The 22581-nt window shown below is 44.8% G+C and overlaps 1 protein-coding gene across 1 annotated transcript in view; it reads left to right on the top strand.

Annotated features, from left to right (window-relative positions):
• Positions 1-22581, top strand: part of SLC1A1 (solute carrier family 1 (neuronal/epithelial high affinity glutamate transporter, system Xag), member 1) — an 87142-nt gene that overhangs the window by 10626 nt on the left and 53935 nt on the right. Inside the window, exons 3-5 of the mRNA XM_015407462.1 lie at positions 3596-3664; positions 13572-13633; positions 18970-19160. Coding sequence (XP_015262948.1) covers positions 3596-3664; positions 13572-13633; positions 18970-19160 — 322 coding nt within the window. The remainder of the gene's footprint in view (positions 1-3595; positions 3665-13571; positions 13634-18969; positions 19161-22581) is intronic.

Genomic DNA, 22581 nt, shown 5'->3' with positions numbered 1-22581 from the left:
TGCCCAAACCTTCCCTTGCAGGTATAGAGTGCCCTGACGCTGCTGACAAGTGCATGTCCAGATGCACAGAGGTTCTGACAGGACACTGGACCAGGTGTAAATGATCTGGATTCCACCACCCGTTGGGTCCCCCTTGCAGCATCAGAGTGCCAGACAGGGGGTCCATGACTGCCAAATGCCTCACTAGCTGCCAACAAGGAACGTCAACGACTGTTCCACTGTGTTTCTCCCGCGTGCTGGTGCCAATCCAACAAGGAGAGCCATCACTCCATTCGTGGAGCCAAAATCTCACCATGTGCCCTTCCTACACCAGAAGCCGGGCCTCGGGAACATGCAGACACATCCAGCCTTCTGGACTTTCCCAGCCCACATCCATCAAGGAGGCACCCCAGCACCAAAGGGCCAAATGTGGGTCTGGACATCAACTCTGTGATCCCAGCCTTACCACTCTGTTGTTACAGGTTCCCTCCAATAAAGCTCATTCATTGTTTCTGTTCCAGGTGTTTGTTGTTGACTATGGGAGGTGGGAGTGCATAGGGAGTGCCGCACAAGCCACATGATCCCCACAGAAAAAACTGAGGGGAGGCCTATCCTGTCAATAATGCTGCCAGAGTAGTGGACACAGATGGGAGGGAAAGGCTACATGACAGACCACCATCTGCACAGCCAAAGCACAGACCACAAGCCCAAAAGCTGCAAGGCTACCCCATGAACAATCTAAAATCAGTCAGCGGCACCCTGGAGGGAGATGTTCGGACACGGCAGTGAGCACAAATGCAAATACCATGGGTACATACTAATGGATCAGTCCTGGCAGTGGTCCCTGGGCCCATGGGGCTGGAAAGGGCTAATGTCCCATGAAAGAACTGCTGTGCAAATTATTCTGTTGGCTTAAGGGGCCACCACTTCACTGAGGCCTCATGGGTAGCATTCTGCGCAGCTCAGTAGAGATGGTCAGTTTCACAGGACAGTCCTCTGCAGAGTCCTGCTTGGCCCATGTGATCCCAGCTGCCCCAGGGATATTTGCCTATGCAGATGTGGGGCTCAGATGGCATATAGCAGCATCTATTGGGCAAGCGCAGCCACCAATGGCAAAAACAATGAGCACCACAGTCACTATGTGCGTCACCCTACCTAATGGCTTCCTAGCCCGACAGCTACCATGAGGGTTTCAAGTTCAAGTTAGTCTTTATTGGCATAAATTGTCAGTACAGATTATACAATTTAAGAGCAGAATAAAAACATGGCCCATGGGTACATCTGTGAAAGTATTAGCTACAGAGCAGAGAAACTTGGCCACCTTCTTGGTGATGTCAGAGGAGAAGTCATTCAGAAGTCTGTGTTCCTTAAGTGCATCAGAGCAGTCCATCATGCTGCTTAAAATAGAATGTAAATATACCTTAGATCCACATACAGGTGACAGTGCAAAAGGACATGAGAAATTGAGTCAACATATTTTTGTTTGCAGGGAAAATACCTAGCTAAATGAGATATCTTGTTAAATCTGCCATGTAAAATGTCTGAAGGCATAGCATTACATCTGGCTAGAGTAAACACTCTGTGTTGTTGTGGATCCTGCAGGGAAGATAAATATGAGGCCATCTTCCCTGTGGTAAGAGGTATTTTGAAACTCAAAGGGGAGCAGGTTTTATTGGCCAAACTGTATACCATGAGGGTTAATGCCGTCACTATATGTGCCAAGTCAGGTCCCAGCCACCCAAAACCATCCCGGGGCCCAGTGCCCACAGAGCTAGTAGCACCTGTCTACCTTTGGGTAGATGCTGTGGGCCTGCACTGTGGAGGGATCAGCCATCCCTGTGGGGAGGAAAACCCTGCTCCATAGTGCTCATGAAAATTACACCTCTGCCTCCAGCCTGAGGTGCAACTTACGCATAGTATGATCGTCTCACCCGGCAGAAATTCCTAGTTCTGTAGTCACTGTCATCCCTTTCCCAGTTTAGGGGACCAAGCCATTGTGAAAAACAGATTGGTTGACCGGGAGGGGGGCTTCCCATGGCTGCAGTCATGGGGAACCAAAGGGCACAGTGCGGGATGGAAGCATCCCTGCACATCGACACTACCTTCGGAGCCCAGAGGCTTTGAAGGCTGCTGCAGATGGGCCACATGAACACAACCATAGTCCCATGCAAGCCCTGAACCTGGTGCCACAGAGGAGGGGAGGCTCTGGCCACTTGCTGAGTCTCTAGTCATGGGGCTTGCATCTGGCACAGCCCATCCAACCCACCCTTTCCTCCAAGTGGGCAGCAATCAAGTGGGAGCGGCTGGGTTGCAAATGGCGGGAAGTTTTTGGTGTGGGCTAGCAATGGATAGAGGGGCTAGCAACATCTGTAATGGCAGCTGCTGTGCTCCTGGAGGGACTTTTTGGTGTAGTGAGGGATGCTGGTGAGGGACAGGAGGGCATCAGGAGGTTACCCGGAGACCTCTCAGAGTCTCTCCACCCCCATGGCCCTTCCTCCTGTGCCTGCAGTGGAGGTGGCACATGAGTTGTCCCGGAGATGCCCTCAGGGGCATGGGCAGGCATCTGGCTGCCACAGAAGGCATTGTGCAGAGGGCTTCCAGACATCCATGTTCTTGTCACTTAGCCTCTGATGTCCTGTGTGGGGCTGTGGAGTGATCCCACCCTCCCCACTGACAGCTGGCCAGGGCTTGTGATGGGAGGTCATCTCTTTAAGAGAGGGTGTCCAGCAGAGGAGCATCACTCCTCTAGCCCACCCCCTCCACCCCCTGATAGTGAATGTTGCTCGAGAGCCAGTTTGGTGTAGTGGTTAGGAGCGCGGACTCTAATCTGGAAGAACTGGGTTTGATTCCCCACTCCTCCACATGCAGCTGCTGGTGTGACTTTGAGTCAGTTACAAATTGTTCCAGAGCTGTTGTTGCATGAGCAGTTCTTGAAAGAGCTCTCTCAGCCCCACCTACCTCGTAGGGTGTCTCATGGGTAGCATTCTGCGCAGCTGTGGGGAATCGAAGGGAAAGGAGATTGTATGCCACTCTGAGACTCCGAGTGAAGGACGAGGTATAAATCCAATCTCTTCTCTCTCCTCTGTCTCCTCGACTTATGGCTCCCATTGGTCCTGCCTGCCCTGTCTTATCATGCCACCCCTACCTCCCAGCAGTGCCGGAACGGAACCCTGAGGCGGAATCTCCATGGATACTGCCACAGCAGTGGACAGCAACACTGTTGGGGCACCTTTTTCCCATTTTCCCATTCGATCATCACATAACCATCCTTTTAGGAGGCAACTGGTGGCACCACAGCTGCATGGTGGCTGGCAGCTGAAGTGCCAGCATGGCTCAGGATTGCTCTGCCTGTGAAGTAACAAAATGTGTAATCTGTTTTAATACCCCAAAGGCTAGACAGATAATTCATTACCATTTTTATACGTCACTGGTTATTGCAATAGATAAGCAGGACTTCTGAGAAATTTGTGGGGAAATTTTTGTAAATTTTCACATAAAATAGAGGTGAATGTGCAGTGAAAACAAAAAACTGAACAGCATGTGAAATTTTGCGGTCACTTCTGGACAATACACAAGCACATATAATGTTTTCAGGCTAAGTTCCTGTCCTGCATAGGTAACTACAGTTTTCTTCAGCACTGTAAAAGCACTAGTCATCACCAGCAGTGTGCTCATTCCTAGTGAGGTAATGGAAAGTGGTTAACACTGGTGCATGGGTAAAGAGCATGCTTTCAAATGCTGGAGTGTATTCGCGCACAACCTTTAGGAGAGGAGTAAAAACCAGAGCAAAGAACTTTGTATGGCCAGTTCTGAGAATGGTGCTTGTAAAAGGATGAAGTACTTGGTGATGCACATCAAGGTCAAAATAGATGTTATAAGAGGTGCAAAGGCATTGCCACTCTGTCTCTTTCTCTTTCTTGCATCTGATATAAACTAGGTATGATATGATGTCATTGCACTGTACATCTACTTTTTCTTAGCATACTTTATGAGAACCAATATTTTGTTACATTTTGTTGTTGTTCATTCGCACAGTTGAGTCTGACTCTTCACAACCACATAGACCACATCACACCAGGCCCTCTTGTCTTCCGTCGTGCTCTGGAGTTTGCTCAATTTCATGTTCGTTGCATCTATAACACTATCTAAACGTCTCATCCTTTGTCGTTCCCTTCTTCTTTGACCTTCAGTCTTTCCCAGCATCAGGGTCTTCTCCAGTGAGTGCTCCCTTCTCATTTGGTGGCCAAAGTATTTGAGCTTCAGCTTCAGTATCTGGCCTTCCAGGGAACAGTCAGGGTTGATTTCTTTTAGGATTGCCTGATTGGATCTCCTTGCAGTCCAAGGAACTCTCAAGAGTCTTCTCCAGCACCATAGTTCAAAAGCATCTATTCTTCGGCGCTCGGCCTTCCTTATAATCCAGCTCTCGCAGCCATACAGTACTAGTGGGAATATAATTGCTTTGACAATATGGACTTTTGTTGGCAGGGTGATGTCTCTACTTTTTATTATGCTGTCTAGGTTTGCCATCTCTTTCCTCCCAAGGAGCAGGCGTCTTTTAATTTCATGGCTGCAGTCACTGTCTGCAGTGATCTTGGATCCCAGGAACGTGAAGTCTGTCACTGCTTCCATGACTTCCCCTTCTATTTGCCAAGGAGTGATGGGGCCAGATGCCATGATCTTAGTTTTTTCGATGTTGAGTTTCAAGCCAACTTTTGCGCTCTCCTCTTTTATCCTGAGCAAGAGGCTCTTTAGGTCCTCTTCACTTTCTGCCATTAGAGTAGCTACATTTTAGATATGTTAATAAGTCAGATTAATTATGGGCTATAGTTCAATTCAATTATTCCGTTAAAACACAAGCAATTTTTATGAGTATTTGGGTTCTACTTGTGGTAGCAATGTTCCTTTTCAATACATGTACTTGGTATTGTCTAAGCCTGATGAAAAGCAAATATCTTAAAAACTAAATAGGGCAAAATTTATTTTAAAAAAGCAAACAAAATTTCGATTATTTTTCCTAGTTGTACTGGCTTGCAGGCTCTGACTACCAGGTGCAGGGAGTTAGGCAAGGCAGGGTCATTCAGTCCAAAGTCAGGGTTCCAGAAGTCAGGCAAGACCAGGTTGTTCAGTCCAGTGTCAAGTTCCAAGAATCAGACAAGGCAGAGTCAGTGGCTTAGCATCCATCATATGTGTTGTATCCACACTTGGCTGGCTTTATAGCCACACACCTAAGGGTCATGCTTGCAGCCAGCTGCTCAGAAGCAATCCTGCAACTACTCATCTTCATTATCTGCAAGTAGCTGGCGTCGGGCCAGGATATGTGCACTTTGCTGTCTTGTCTGTAGCTCTGTTCTCAGCCATGGTCTGCGGTGCTCTAAGGGTGGGCTGGGAATGGCCAAGTGAGGTCACCTGCTGAATCAGGGCTGCAGGATGTTTGTGGCTCTGCACCAGCTTTTGGCTGTGAATCTTGACAAGCCTGCAGCTCATTTTCTTGCTGGTCAGCTTCTGTTAACTCAAGGCAGGCTATGTGGGGCTCATCTTCTCCTGAGGAGTCCTCTTCTCCTGAGGAGTTCTTGCTATTTCTGAGCCCTGGCTGACTCATGCCACTAGTGAATCAAAAAGACCATGCAGAAAGCAAGCTGTATTTTATATTTTTGGTATATATTTTAGTTCTGCTATGACCTGTTACGTGTCTATGCAAAGAAGAGATTATCTAGACAGTCACTTCAGAGTGTCTTAACTACCTCAGTTTGCTGTTGATGGTCATATAAGTGCTCTGATGTTGGGTGGCCAGTCGGACTCCAGAACGGAAGATCTGGACCGGGCATTGCAAGCTGTGGCTGGTTGGCTTAAACTGAGCTAGCTGAAGCTGAAGCTGAACCTGGCGAAGACGGAGGTCCTGTGCCTGAGTTGGGGCAGTTCAGGGGTAGGGATCCCACTCCCTGCCTTTGGTGGGGCACCACTGGTGCCAGCGTCGGAGGTTAGGAGTTTGGGAGTGCTCCTGGATACCTCCTTAACAATGGAGGCCCAGGTAGCAGCCACTGCTAAGTCGGCCTTTTACCATCTTCGGCTGATTTGGCAGTTGGTTCTCTTCCTCGGCCGTGATGACCTGGCTACAGTGGTCCATGCGATGGTCACCTCGAGATTAGACTACTGTAACACTTTTTACATGGGGCTGCCCTTGTCGCAAATCCAGAAGCTGCAGCTAGTGCAGAATGCCACGGCCAGGCTTCTGATGGGCCTTCCTAAATGGGAGCACATCTGGCCTGCGCTGAAAACACTGCACTGGCTGCCAGTAGCATACCATATCCACTTCAAGGTGCTGGTACTTACCTTTAAAGCCCTATATGGCCAGGGTCCGACATACCTGAGAGACCACCTTTCCCTATACATACCCCAGAGAGCACTACAGTCGGGGTCACAACATCAACTAATTATCCCAGGCCCTAAGGATTCCAGGCTTGCTGCCACCAGGGCCAGGGTCTTTTCAGTAGTGGCTCCATACTGGTCGAATGAGCCCAGAAGAGATCAGGGCCCTGCGGGATCTTGTACAGTTCCGCAGGGCCTGCAAGATGGAGCTCTTCCACCACACTTTCAATTAGGAGCCGCCACACCACTACCACCAACATCTGTGGTTATGGGCTGGCCCAGCCTGGAGATTGAGCCATTCCATCGCGCAATGCCGAAAGATCACTGACTTGGAAATAATTGTTTGTATACTATATAGTATGCCATTTTAATTACTGAAAGATGATTACTATCACTAGCATTTAATGAATGTGCATAGCATACAAGGGAGCTGTAGCACATCTACTAGTCCCATCTCCCATCACCATGCATTAAACTGAACATCTGCAGTGACCCCCTATTTATAGACAAATGCACACAAATAGACTCTGCCACATGAATCAGGAATCCTGAAGAAGTCAGGGTCCACATCACATGAAGGAGCCTACATGTATACACTTTCATGCCTGCAGAAATTTTTGGTAGTTGTTCAGCTGGAAATGTGAACATTAGGGCAGGGAACATGATCAGTGAGTGCACTGATGAACATCTGAAGGGGCTACATATATGCTCCAGTGCATGAGAAAGAATAGTCCTTCGTCAAGCAGCTTTGAATCTGATTAGTGTCAAGGCAAAATCTAAAAAACAGCTTCTTCAGTTCTTTTCAGCATCCTGCCCATCCTGCATCTTGCATTCATTTATTTACTTATATCCCACTTTTCCCCCTAATGGGGCGAACATTCACTACCTTGGTTGGAACTAACAAGACTATGGATTACACTTGGCCTTAATTCTGCATCATGTGAAGGCACCTTGATGCATTCTGGACACCAGAATTACGAATGCATGCATCTGCAGCATTCCATTGTCCTTAATCAGTGATGTCACATGCTATGAAATCAGCATTCATACTTTTGCTGTGGTTAAAGTGCTGGGGAAACACAGTACCATTGAGACAGAAGTGTTTCCCTGAGGGAAAATGACTGGACTCTGCACAACAAATAAAAGACAGCTGTGTATTTATTTCACTATGAACTGATAATCTGGAAAAGCCCAGAGGAATGGATGGAATGTTATTCTAAATGTACTGTGAAGGGGAGACAGGAGCTGTCCATGGTAAAAGTTTAGGAATGAGATTCTGGGGAACTTGAAAAAGAAAACAATAAAGGTTAAAAAATGTCATGAATGAACGATGAAGAAAACAAGGTGACTGGCAAGTAGGTAAATGCAGAAACAGGAAAGATAAATCCCTCATGTGCCATGTGTGCCACTCAATTAGCCCTCTCAAAGGAAATCTTATAGAAATCAGGAAGTTTGAGCATAGCCTTCCAATAGCTTTTAAAAATTCTTGTTCATTTCATAGCTGTCATGCAGTGCTCTGGGCTGTAAATTATAAGTTCCTTAACCAGTCAGGCTATAGTCCGTGAAAGCCAATGCTAGAATAAAAACTTGTTAGTCTTTGGGGTGCAACAAGACTCCTTGTGTCCCCCCCCCCAGCTAAAAAGTTACCTGTTAGGTTAAAAGGAGAACAGAGAACTGAGTTTCCTAATTTTGTACATGGGAAGTGGAAGATGCAATTCTACCTACCCCATCCTCATCATTCTTGTTTGTCGGTTTTCTTGACATCATGACTTGACTATAAATGTTAATTTATAGGATGATAAATTTTTGGAAATAAATCTGTAGTAACATCCCGTGTGTTTCTACATAAACCACTCAAATGAATGACAAACTATACAGATTCTCTCTTTTTATGTATTTTTATATGTGCATGTGTGTGCACATTTGAGTGTATGTGCAGCTGGAAGTCATGGCAACCTCTGGTGACTGACCTCTACTGAGGACCTGGAGGATATTCAGAGAGGTGGCTGAATAAAGCCTGCCCCTGCCTCCCTGCTGGTATTTCAAGGTGGTCTCCCATTCAAGTACTTGCCAGAGTTGACCCTGCTTAGCTTTTGAGATCTGACGAGATCGGGCTTGCCTGGGCTACCTAGGTCAGGGCTCAAACTATACAGATATATGTTTGATATATGTACAAGAACAAACACATCCTGACTTTTTCAGATGCATTTGCTATATTTACAAATTTATAATTATCAAATTGGAATTTGTAGTGAGTGCAGGTAGAGCTTCCTGAATAAAGTATGACTGCCTGGAAGTATAAGAAGTGGCTTCAGTTTACTTCCTGCTGTAATGCTGAGCAAGAAATGTTGTATAGTATGCCACTGTGCATTATGATACTTCCTTAAACAAATGAAATGCTTATTCTTTCTTCTCATCATTCAGTTTAATGCAATTCATTCAAACGAAATAAATTCAGCATGTTTAAAAAAAACAATAGATGTGGATGGCATCTATCTTAAGACACAAATCCAGTACAGATGTCAGATGGTTTCATTTGAAAACTTCGTGCTTTAAACTGAAGTACTAAACAAGTATTCTGAGCCTGGAAACATTTTATCAGAACAAAACACAGGATAATTGATATTCAGTTCATTTCCCCCTTTGTGTGTGTGTGGAAGCAGACTACTACATATTTTTTAAAAATCAGGATTTTGTTCCACAAGAGATAAAAATATTATGCTATTTCCTCTTTGGTGAATTATTTTTTGAGTTTCTAACAGTGTAATCCTAAAGAGAGTTACTCCAGTCTAAGCCTATTGAAGTGAATGGGCTTAGACTGGAATGACTTTTTTTAGGATTACACTGTAACACCCTAAAGTGTCAGATCAATATGCACTGACCTCATATTGCTGAAAATACATACACTGAGGATGCAACATGGAATGGTATATCTGAAAAAGAAAAATTACATTTTTGTCATATGCATCATCATCAGTATAACTAATGCTCAACATGGCCACATCTATTGATGTTTAAATTCAGAGACTGGGGCCATGAACAGATAAGAGACACCTTTCTGTAAACCTGAGAAAAGTCCAAGGTTTGCAAAAAAAATCTGAACTCTCCCTAGAAGCTAAAATGACTAAACTGAGGCTATCATACTTTGGTCACATTATGAAAAGACACAAGTCACTGGAAAAGACAATAAATTGAAAGCAGCAAGGAAAAAGGAAGACCCAACACAAGATGGATTGGCTCAATCAAAGAAGCCATGGCCCTCAGTTTGCAAGACCTGAGCAAGGCTGTTACTTATAGGAAATTTTTGAGGTCATTAATTCATAGGATCACTATAAGTCAGAAGCGACTTGATGGCATTTAAGACACATGTGCATGCGCGCATACACACACACACATATATATATTGTGACGTTAACCCCCCCCCAAAAAAAAAACCCAGAAGAGCACTGGTAGCTTTAGGAAACAAGCACTAGGCAACCACAACAATATTGCCAGCCTTCAAGCTGTGGTTTTTGTCAATAAAAGGCAAAGGGAGAAGATCCTTTTCAGGGTTGTTTTGGCCTTTGAGCAAGGAATCATCTCCGTAGGGTTGCCAGCCTCCCGGTGGGGCCTGGGGATCACCTAGAATAACAGCTGGTCTCCAGACTACATACAGCACTTATTTATTTAAAACATTTATTCCACTTCTCCTAGAGAAAATGGATGTTTTGGAAGGTGGACTGCATGGCACTAAACCCTGCCATCCCCAGGCTCCATATCTGAATCTCCAGGAATTTCCCAATCTAGAGTTGGAAACCCTGCATCTCAGCTAGGTATAGCAGCAATCACCAGGTGTCTTGATAGCACACAGCCTGAATGACTCGGGACTAGCTGCTTACTACTGTTCAACATCAGCCATCCCACCCATGTAGTGTAGTGTTTAGAGTTTCAACCTAGGATCTGAAAGACCAAGGTTCAAATCACCAGTCTGCCATGGAACCTCTCTGGATGACCTTGGACATTCTCATCTTAGCCTTCTTCATGGGGTTGTTGTGAGAATGAATTGGAGGAAAGAAGAATGATGGGAGAGAAGGTCAGGATATAAATGAAGTAAATAATAAATATATCTGAGGATGGGAGCAGATAAAAGGTAGGTTGGTAGATGGGAAGGAAGCAGGAAAAGGTGGGGATATGGAGGTTGCCAGGAGAAGGGAAAGAAGAAACGGTATGGGGAGAGGGATACAGGGGAAAGTGAGGTGCCTCCCCATAAGTCTTTGTGGGTTTCCCACTATGTAACTGGGCCTGGCCCAGCAGCTAGCCCTGTACAACTGGGCCCCAGTTTTCCCAGGGAGAGGTTGCCAGGAAGAGGGAAGGAGGAAAAGACATGAGGACAGATAAAGGTAGATTAGCTGGTGGGTGGGGAAAAGAAAGGAAACAGGAAAAGCGGAGAGGTTATGGAGGTTTTCAGGGAAGGGAAAGAAAAAATAGTGTGGGAGGGGAAATTGAGATGCCCCTGCAAATCCTTGAAGGTACCACACTTGTCACAAACTAATTGCCAGATATTGGCAAGGATCTTTCTGCATGATGAGTCTTTGTACAATGAAAATATAGTTATCTTCCACATGAAAAATAGACTATACCTCTTTCTGGAAAGCAATGCTTTCATTTAATGCAGCTAAAACACTATGTTTGGTTGTTAGGGAAATACGCCTTCCAAATTGTACATTCATAGTATTTGTAAATGCAATATGGAGTATGGTTGTGTGACTGTCTGAGGTGTATACTGACTATAGTTTGTGATATAACTTCCACTGGAGAGTAACACTGTTCCTTCCAGCTGCATTACATGTAGCACTATTCTGCTTACATCTTTTTCTTGAGCTTCAATAGCTGTTTGAAGCTTGTACTCTTCTCCACAGCCCAACTAAAGAATGGGATGAACATGTCTGGATACAAAAAGTCCAATGTGTTTTGTTTTTAAGGGGTGGGGAGCATAAGCAAGGCTGTTAGCTACAATTTATTTATTTTTGCTTTAAAAACGTTTATATTTTTCCCTTTTCTGAAAAGCATATCATAAAAACAATTAAAACCCAAACTATGTTTTAATTACTGTTTTATGTGCTATTAATATGTAAGGAGGGATCATTGAGGGAATTTCAAGGGCATCTTGAATTAAGCTCAGAAGCAAACTGAGAGCCAGTGTGGATGGGTCAAGACCGGATTGATATGGTCCCTGTAAGTCACTCCAGTCAGCATCCTGGCTGGAACAATTTGTACAAATTAAAGTTTCTGAGCACTTTTCAAGGACAGCCCCACTGCAGTGTGTAATCTAGATATAACCAGGGCTTGCCCCACAGCAGGAGCTGCCAGCCCATTAGGCAGATCTAGGCAATTTCCTAGGGTGTCAAATGGCAGGGTATGCCAGTAACACCAAAAGATGCTTGCTAGAGCAAGATGCAGGTCTGAGTGATGCCCCCTGCCCCACAGCCTGGGATGCCCTGCTCACCCTGCCTGCCTTCCCTTGTGAAGGAGGGAGGGAGAAAGTGCAGGCAACTGCCAGCTCCACCACACTGGAGTCTGCTCTCTTCCTTCAGTTTCACAGCTGGGCAAGGCAGATTGCCCAGCCTGCTTTTCCTGTCCTATCCCACAATGGAGAGAGGGAGGAAAAGCAGATGGCTGGAAGTTCCACTGCGTTCCCTCCCGCCAGTTTGGTGGTGGCTTGGGGCATGGCAGCTCTCTTGGCCTGCTTTTCCCCACCCCAACCCTGTGAAGGAGGAAGGGAGGGAAAGCAGTCAGCTGCCAACTGTGCCAAGCTCCCTCTGGCCTTGAGGCTCGGAGTGAGCCTGGGCTGCAAGCAGGCCTGTGTGCAAACCCAGGCAGGGGTGCTGCTAGCAGTTGGTCTGGGGTGACAAAAGGCCCTAGATCAGCCTTGCACCACCATGGCCCAATCCACTGTAACCACAAAAGGCCACAGCTAACAGGTCAGTGCTTCCTACCTGTAGGTATCACCAGCTTATCCAGCAGTAGGCCTGCGTCCAGGAGCACCCCCAAGTTGCATTGCCTTCAGTCACCAGATCACAGTTTTAGAGCCTTCCTGGAATCCGTGAGAAGCCTGAGAGAGCTGAGTGTCATCTGCATATTGCTGACAGCCTAGCCCATGTCTCTGGATGACCTTGCTGAGCGGTTTCGTGTAGATGTTGAAAAGCATGGGGGACAAGAGGGAGCCTTGCATGGGTAAGTCACATGTCATACTTGCCTCTGCCACATATAGACAGGATGACATGATATTGTTGCTGTCATGTCCATTGTACAACTTCTGAGAAATGCCTAAAATGCAGCACAACAGAATTTGACTGTTATTCTGTAAAGGCTCTAAGACCTGTTGCGTCAGCGCACACATGTTTTAGATGGAATGCACCAAGAATTATACCAGCATAGCACTAGTAAACATGCTGTTTTCCTTGTGGCAACCACATTAAATGATTAAATGGTGCTGTCACAAGCAGATACACTTGTGCAAAATAGATCTTTAAGATTAGGGTGTTAAACTCCAATGACAAACATGCTTATGGGAAAGTCCAGTGCATTTGAAGTGAATCAGATTTCCTTGCATAACTATTAGCCCACCAACTATGGATGGCAGTCCACCAGATATTTAATAAACCTCCTTTTTCCATTATCTCCCTGTAATTCAGGAAACAGACAGGTTGCTAAACATAGCAGGCAATAAGATGTGGTTTATGAACTGCTTTTAGCTTGGTAGGTCACAGATTGCTCTAATACAATGACATCTTCACTAAATTATCTTTTAAAACTATGTCTTTTCACCATTCTGCAAGTATAATGATCCCACAGACAAAGCTAATTGAGGCTAATGAATCATACATAGTGTCTATATTGCTAACTTACTTCCTGCTTTTCAAGATAACCTGCATGGATTTCTCATACCATCATTCATTTTAAGAAATTATTTGTTCCAGGAAATACTTATTCCGTAAATACCAGTTGGTTTTCAGAAACAGAACTGTCCAGCCCAGCCCTAAAACTTTCACAATTTATTGCAAAACAAATTTGTCATACCTCCTCCTCCTCTTTTAAAGGTTATAAGCAAACTGAACTTGCTTAACATAAGTCTTTAATTTTCTTGATCTTTCTCAACAACTTTCCTACCTAGAGGCACTTCTTGACAGTGCTTTCTTAGTACCTCACTCTAGCTAGAGGTTATCATTCTCACCCATCCAACATAGGAGCTCAGCACTTATGCAGAGGGGGAGACTTCTAAAGAGTCAATGAGGTCTTTCTTATTCTTATATAGCCCTGGCACGTGAATGAATCCTATTGGTGAGGTCCTCAGTTTAGGGATAAGCATCTACATAGCCTTGTTTACCTATAATCCTCCTCGCCCACCACAGTTTCATTGATTGTGTCACGTACTTCAGGGACTTACGAACTGTCTTCTATCATCATCCTGCTCTGGTTGTTGTTGTTGTTCAGTCGCACAGTCGAGTCCGACTCTTCACGACCCCATGGACCAGATCACACCAGGCCTTCCGGTCTTCCACCGTCCTCTGATGTTTGCTCAACTTCATGTTCGTTGCATCGATGACACTGTCTAACCATCTCATCCTTTGCCGTCCCCATCTTCTTTGACCTTCAATCTTTCCCAGCATCAGGGTCTTCTCCAGTGAGTGCTCCCTTCTCATTTGGTGGCCAAAGTATTTGAGCTTCAGTTTCATTATCTGGCCTTCCAGGGAACAGTCAGGGTTGATTTCTTTTAGGATTTCCGACTCTAGGGTTGCGGTGCTCATCTCCGTTTCAAAGTCGAAGAGCCAGCGCTGTCCGAAGACGTTTCCGTGGTCATGTGGCCGGCATGACTAAACACCAAGGCGCATGGAACGCTGTTACCTTCCCACTGAAGTGGTCCCTATTTATCTACTTGCAATTTCTTGCTTTCGAACTGCTAGGTTTTATTAATTGTATTATGCTTTTAATTGTTTGAATACTTGCATATTAATTGTTTATAATTATTGTTGTAATCCGCCCTGAGCCCTGGTGTGCAGGGGAGGACGGACTAGAAATCCAGTAAAATAAAAATAATAATTAAAAAATTCTGGACCACTCTCTGACTAGGAGCCAATATACATGATATGTATGACATGAGTCATTACACAGGCACTTGAACAAATTCATAACATGTAGGATCAGTGTAATTTACCTTGGAAGCATTATGTTCCTCTGCACTGCTCCTAGCTCTCCAAGGGGCAGGAGGAGGCTTCAGGCTTCTCTATCATGCCATCTGCACCAGCAGACGTTACCACAGGGGAGGCCTGTTTGCCCCTTTATCAGACTCTCTTCACAGCTGTTTTTGCTGATGAAAATGACACCAGGTGAGCCTCCCCCCCTGCAACATTTGGAGCCATGCAGAGCAACACCTTACTTTCAAGGTGAGTTACACTAATTCTACATGTGACTACAAGTATAGTCAGGCATCGATGTTCTGAATTGTGTCATGGATATTGTGTATTTTGGCCCTAAGAGGAAGGTTGCTGAAAGAAAACAAAAAGAGAAGGGAGATGGGAGTATTAGAAGGAAAGTGGACTCTCTGTTCCTAGAAAATCCCCTCCACTGCACCACTGTGCATGTTGATCTATAGTTGGTAAATAAGTCATAGAAGGAAGTGTGCTGGTTCAGGTGTATTTTGCTTCATTTTTTCATCATTGTACTTTATGCAAGTACTAGTGATTTAAAGCAGCTTTTCAGTAATTTTACCTCACAGTGATTCAGTGAAATACACACCACTTTAGGGTAGTAATGTCATGGATCTTTCAGAGACGTCTAAGTAAACAATTCTCTGTCAAGCACAGTGTTGTCTCAGATTATGCTGTTCCCACCACACAATAGGCCCCACTTTATGAGTGTATGTGCCACCAGTTTTATACTAGTATAACCATCATAGACTCCTCTGACAAATCCTACAAATTGCAGTTTGGGAGTGCTGAGTGTTCCAAACTCCACATCCCTCACACAGACTACAGTTCCCTGGAGAGAAAGATTTACTGCTAAACCAATCTCGTGAATTTTTAGTGCATAATAATTAAGTGCCATCCGGTCACAACCAAGGTATGGTAACCCCATTATTGGGTTTCTTGGGCTATTCAGGCTGCTGCAGAAAGTGCTGTCAAGTCACAGCCAACTTATGGTGACCTTGGGGGGGGGGGTTACAAGGCAAGAGAGGTTCAGAGGCTGTTCGCTATTCCCTGCCTCTGCGTCACGACCCTGTACTTCCTTGGTGGTCTCCCATCCAAACACTAGCCAGGGTCGACTCTACTTTGCTTCCAAGATCCAACGAGATCGGGCTAGCCTGGCCTATGCAGGTCAGGGCACTGTAGTCAATTCACATCAAAATGTTCTCATATAGCACTGAGCTAACTTACTCCAACACACAAGAACACATCTTGAAGCTCATATCTTATGCTTACAAAGTAATTCTACTGGGAACAAGAGTTAATTGTTCAAGACCTCTCTCTTCTGACTAGCATTACACTGTGCTGATTAACTATTTATGATATCAGTTTAATCAGAATTGTTAATAAAGTCTGTCTTGGAGTTCTAGATTTATATGTGAATGTTCTTCTATATTATAGACTGAATTTGATGAAAACCTAACTCATGAAACTACATTTTTTTAAAAAGCCACAACAGTATAATGAGAAAATACTTGATTTAATCAAATTGGTTTTCACACAGTTCAGATCAGTCTCAAGAGTCACATTTTTCCTTTGACACTTCCAAATAATTAAAGTAGTCTGACAATATATATTGCTTGGTACAAAGTGATGATATAATTAAAACCAAGATTCTGAGAGACAGAACATGCAATCTTTTGTCCTTGAAAGTTCTCTTAAAAATTACATATACATGCACATCTCATTTCATAATACTTAGCAAAACAGCTGCAGAGTTTCAGTTTCTGTGACTATAGACTGAGAGCATAAATAAACTCTGTAAAATGTTAGCCAGATCCATGCATCTGTAACTCCCCCTTAACCCATTATTTCCATTCATCTGTATTGCTTAAAAAATAGGGTGCCAGACAAGATTGCTGTAAAATACTCATCCTGTCTTCTATGTGTATCAGCTTTGCATTAATCACCATCTTGCTTTTCGTCAAAACCCTCTATATTTATTACCTTTATGATTTCTTGGCATGCATGTAACTACGCCTAAGTGATCAATGTTATGATATTCAGAACTTTTCCATCAAGGCTACACTGCACTAGATATGAGCATGCAAGACTCATCTCTGAGTGTGGATCATTCCCCCCGTCCCGACACAAACTGCCATTTGCAGCTGAGTTTTGCATTTGTGCTGCAGCAGATCTGCATACAAAAACATGTTTATTGCCGGAGTGGAGTTTTAAAATATAATGATCTACAGCTAGTTACTGTATTTTGCTGTATATCCTGTGAATAAAAGTTACCACTGATTGAAAGATTTTTGTCAGCAAAGTGCAATATTCTCACCTTCCCCCATTCTGCTGTAGCTCCAAATGCTCCATGAGATGCTCCCCCTAATGGATAGGGGACTGCAGGAACAGCATGCAGGGAGAACTGGAGGTCTGCAGTGGGAGGGGAGAACTGGCAAAAATCTTTGTTGGGATTCAACCCATATTAAACTAAGGCTGCTTTCTGAAATAGCATCGTTTCTTCACTGTCCTTACACGTTACTTCTTGATGCATTGTTTCATTGTTGTCCGCATGCATTATGTAGTCTAGGGCTGCCAGGCCTCCCACTATGGCAGGAGGCCTCCTGCTGGCCATTCTTGTTGCCTGCCACCATTTTGGGTGCCAATCTTTTTCAACATCAGCATTGTGTGCAGCACAACAGCACTTCCAGAGAAAACCCAAAAATGATATCAGGTAGCTCTAAAAATTGCCAAAAACTCTGGCCTGGCAGCCATAATGTATTCCTAGAATTCTGCGCTCTATGTACTGGGCCATGTTGTAAAGTACCATGGGGTTTGGCAGCATGTGTTCATTATGTTTTTCCCTGTTTTTCCACTTTTTCTAGTCTCTGTGACCTTCTTAGGCCCTCGTGGCACCCTCTTTTGCTTTTGGACTCTTAGGGACCATATGCTTAATGGAGAATTTCTCTCTGTGCGGAGGAGGGACTATTTTTCACCTAGAGGTCACAGTGGAAATTCAGGAATCAGGATTGACTTTTGTCTGCTCTGAAGGGTAAATTGTAACCAATCTTGAGTAAGGGGACAGGAATCTTGAGAACCTTATAAATCCTTCCGTGTAGTTCATTTCTAGGGCTGCCAAGTCCCCCCGGGGGGCGGAAATCCCCCCGCCCCAGAGGCCCGTTCCCTGACGCCAGGGAATTGGGCCCCGGGGGGAACCCCGCCCCAGCGTGCACGTCAAAGGGAAGTGACGTCATGACGCCGGGCCCGCTGGGGGCGGGGCCACAGCCATTTGAGGGGAAAACATAGAATTTTCCCCTCAAATGGCTGTGGCCTCACCCCAGCATGCCCGGCGTCATGATGTCGAATTTCCTGTGACGTGCATGCGGCGCGCACACGCTTTGCGCGTGCACACACACACCAGGAGCCAGGCTGGAGTCCCCTGCCACAAGGGTAAGTGCCATTTGGCAACCCTATTCCATGTGCATTTCCTGGAATTGCTCAACAAGGTAGCTGCTGTGTATAAGGAAAATGTACCCCACTCAGACAGCATGGGTTTGTTGGCTTGATGCAGGGTCTGGATCGAAGAAAACAGGTGAGTATAACAGCACCATTCTAAGCAGAGTTACACCCTTCGAAGACCATGAAGGGTATAAGGTTCACACTGTTAGGAACCAGTTAAGAGATAGCCACTTTGTTGTTTTTCTTGTGGGCTTCCCTTTAGTCTGTTAGCCCCAGGAGGATATTTCCAGGGACCAAAATTTAGGCCAGCTGTTCAGTGTTTTTGTAAACTGAATGTTATTAACTACTGCTTGCTCTTTTTTGCTTTCCTGCTAAATACAATTGTTTGTTTAATCTTGTTGAAATTCTGCCAGGGTTTTTACATCGCTGGCTTGGTTGCACATCTAGGCCTTGGGAAGGGAGGTGCTGCCCAGGGAACTGGAAGGGGCAAGCTGGGTGCTCCCTAAATTACAGTAAAATTCCCAAACCAGGATGGTGGTAGCAAATACCTGCTCTATTCTGAAGGCTATGGGGGAACAGGTGGAGGTGAGGGGTGCAGATTTTTCTCCTAACCAAAAGGGGCACCTTCCCCACTCAATTACCTAGCGCATTACCTAGCTATTACCTAGCACATAGGTAATAGAGGTCTTCTTTATGCTCTTAGTGTAATTGAATGTGCCATTCAATGATGGAGAAGGTTCAAATCTATCAGGAACCTTATGTAAAACTCCTTTGAGAAATACTTTGAGTATACTCCAATGGAAGGGGTGAGTCATCACTGAGGGCTATAGCAGAATGGAGCTTTTCAACTACCTATAAGGTTTAAGTGCCTCACTTGCTCATGGTCTGAATGAATCTTTTCCCGCTGACATCATGCTGCTTTAGGAAGAATGCATGTTTTAAGTCCTATGATAATTTGCTTTGATGCTAAAATTAAAATTGCATTCAAAACATTTATTACCTGCTCTTTCTTGATACTAAATCTGCATTTATATGTCTCTCTGATTTTAGGCATTGGATTAGGAGTTGCTGTTCGCGAATATGGCAAACTCTCCAGTCTTGACAAGTATTACTTTTCGTTCCCAGGAGAAGTTCTGATGAGAATGCTTAAGCTCATCATATTACCATTAATTATATCAAGTATGATAACAGGTAAGACAAAAAATTGTAACCATGTTTCATTTTCGCTTATTCTATAAATGTACACAAACTGTGGTCACACTGGTGGCTTGGTGCGATATGGTGCCGCCTCTAATCGAACTGATTGAAAGTGTTGTGGGGCATATCAGCCACACAGCACAACCTGCTGCGTGTTACCCATGGAGACATCCCATGGTAAAGCATCCACAACAGCCATGGAACGTGCCGCCAAAAAAAATCTCAAAATTAATGTGCATGCATAAGTGTGCATGCGCGCCTATGCGCATATAGGCAATTTTTTTAAAAAAAAAAAACCCTCTCCTTAGTGGCAGAACAGATCTGCAGGTTCAGACTGCTAAATCTGTTCTGCACACGCTTCCCCGCGTTCAGACATCCAGCCATGCGCAATGACTGCACAGGGAACCTAAAACACCACTTGTGATGTGGTGCCTTTTTAACCTGGCTCCAAGTCATCCTATGACAGGATAAGTATGGCTGGGGAACAGCTGACAGATGTGGCTGTCCGACTGCGCCCATTTGATCTGGAGGGGAGGAGTGGCTGTGTCGGGCCAAACTGCCCGTGTAATCACGGCCACAGTAAAAATGCCACATGGTTTTATTTATAGAATTAAGCATTTATAATTTACTCTAAGTTCATACTAGTTCTATTTAAGTATATGTTTTATTATTAAGGCACCAAATGTATGTGTTTGTGGGGTTTTATTTGTTTCATAAAAAATTAGAAGAGTAACGTTTTCTGACTGATTTCCAAAGTAGCCCTAAACCAAATCTTGTGTATTTGTTTTCCTTCTTTTTTATAAAAAAACAATTCCAGTTAAAGAATGTTATGCTCATATTGTTTTCATAGATTTGAGATCGACGCAACGAACATGAAATTGAGCCAACTTCAGAGGACAGCGGAAGACAGGAGGGCCTGGCGGGATCTGGTCCATGGGGTCGCGAAGAGTCGGACTCGACTGTGCGACTGAACAACAACAACCAGCTTTAGAAAACTGATGCCAGCTAGATTCACAACCAGTCTTCTAAGTTTTTCCTTCTGGTTTGGTATATAGAATAAAGTTGATTAAGAAATGAAACTGCAGATTTAATGTGAATGAGGAGTCAGGAAAACTATAATTGCTCACCCATCCCTTCACCATACATTTCAGTATAAGTCCAGTGATGGCTTCCATTGAATCAGGATAGTCATAAATATTTTGAAAATAAGTGCTAGATAATAGAACTAAGGTCTACTAATGAGTCTTTCAGGAAATTCCTTAAAGTATTACTATAGCTAATAATAAATATGCCCTGAAAGCATCAAAAACAGGCCAGCCGCAGACAAGGTAAGGTCCCTTTCTACTCAGAGGACTCCCCAAATACATTAATCAAAAGGTGGGGAATCCTGAGGTTGGTCAATGCTGAGAGCAGTTGAGTCAATTAAAAGAAAAAAGAAGATAAAGAAATTATCCTGCTAAAGGGAAGGGAGCAAGGGAAAACATGAGGACAAACCTCTTTGTCTTTGGTTGCCCTGATCTCAAGTTGCCTGGTAGTCCTTCCTGCCTTATATAATATATAAGCAAAGCCTTTGCCTTCCCTGAATGTGCCAGGTGGCAGTTTAAGGTGAGAAACTGGATCTCAAGGGCTGGGGGGCAGGCAGGGGAGAGTCCAAGTCCAGTCCGGGATCTAAGCCAAAAGGGTCAGAGCAGAGCCAAAAAAGTCCAAAGCACAAAACCAGGAGCTGGGTCGTTCAGAGCCGGGGTCAGAAAGCCAAGAGATCTGAGCAGGAACAGAGTCCGAAAACCAGAGGCATAGTGGATGTGAGAGCGTCACAAGGTTGACTAGTTGCTTCCACGAAGAAGCCAGCCTAGAGAATGAAGCTAAATTAGCGAACGGTGCGAGTAGCCAAGGCGTCTGTCAAAACTCATGGCTGAACGACTGTCTGCTCCGCAAGCGAGCTTCACACCACTGGGTCGCCAAGTCCTGGCGGAGCCGGTCCCTTAGGCGAGCAACCCACTGAGTGGTTTGGGGGGCTTTCTACGTGTAGCTGCTCCTCATCAACTGGTGCCGAGCCAGGTGTTGTTGTGGGCGGCGATGGCAAACTGTCCATCTCTGAAGCTTCAGAGGGGCCAGCTGTGGGTTCTGCCGAAGCCATCAGCTTGCCATCGCCCATGACACTGGAGAAGGCCAAAATCTCTGCCTCCGTTTCTCTCCTACCCCTGCCTTCTACTAGCAAGTGAAATACTGAGTAGCTTGAATTGCCCTGACAAGGAGCTCTGCAGCTTATTTAAAAAGTGAGAGTTCAGCCAATTTTTGTAAGCCAGCATTGGGTTTGGGGGAAATGCTTTGCCATCAGGGATGCCACTCTGCATGGCCCGAACTTGGCCTAAGCATTCTGGTAGTTCAGGTACAATTCTGTTGACTAACTCTCTTTCCTCACATTCCTTGTACTTGGGTAATGGAGATTTCAAAACAGGTAGATGAATAGATCCCTCATGGATCACTGCCTTGACAATGAGGCTGTGGGCTATGCCGTGGAGGGCCACCCAGGACGGACAGGCCACAGCAGAGAACTAAGACCAAGTGTGATCCAATGGAGAAGGAAATGGCAACCCACTCCAGTACCTTTGCCAAGAAAACCCCACAAACAGTAACAAAAGGCTAATAGATGTGACACCGGAAGATGAGCCCCTCAGGTCAGAAGGTGTCCAATATGCTATTGGGGAAGAGCAGAGGGCAAGTACAAGTAACCCCAGAAAGAGTGAAGCGGCTGGGCCAAAGCCGAAAGGATGCTCAGTTGTGGATGTGTCTGATGGTGAAAGGAAAGTCTGATGTTGCAAAGAACAATACTGCATAGGAACCTGGAATGTAAGATCTATGAATCAAGGTAAGCTTGACATGGTCAAAAATGAGGTGGCAAGACTGAACATTGATATCTTAGGAATCAGTGAAGTGGACAGGAATGGGCGAATTTAGCTCAGAAGACCATTATATCTACTACTGTGGCCAGGAATCTCGTAGAAAAAATGATGTGGCCTTTATAGTCAACAAGAGAGTGCAAAAGGCAGTACTGGGATACAATCTCAAAAATGACAGAATGATTTCTGTCCGATTCCAAGGCAAACCATTCAACATCACAGTAATCCAAGTCTATGCCCCAACCACTGATGCAGAAGAGGCTGAAGTGGACCGGTTCTATGAAGACCTACAACACCTCATAGAACTAACACCAACAAATAATGTCCTCATCATCATAGGGGACTGGAATGCTAAAGTAGGAAGTCAAAAGGTAACCGGAATAACAGACAAGTTTGGCCTTGGAGAACAAAATGAAGCAGGGCAAAGGTTAACAGAGTTTTGTCAAGAGAACACACTGATCATAGCGAACAACCGAAGAGGCGACTCTACACATGGACATCACCAGATGGGCAAC

This window comes from Gekko japonicus, unplaced genomic scaffold (assembly GCF_001447785.1).
Source record: "Gekko japonicus isolate JY-2015 unplaced genomic scaffold, Gekko_japonicus_V1.1 scaffold667, whole genome shotgun sequence".
Classification (NCBI taxonomy): domain Eukaryota; kingdom Metazoa; phylum Chordata; class Lepidosauria; order Squamata; family Gekkonidae; genus Gekko; species Gekko japonicus.
This window is presented reverse-complemented; position numbering and strand designations above follow the sequence as displayed.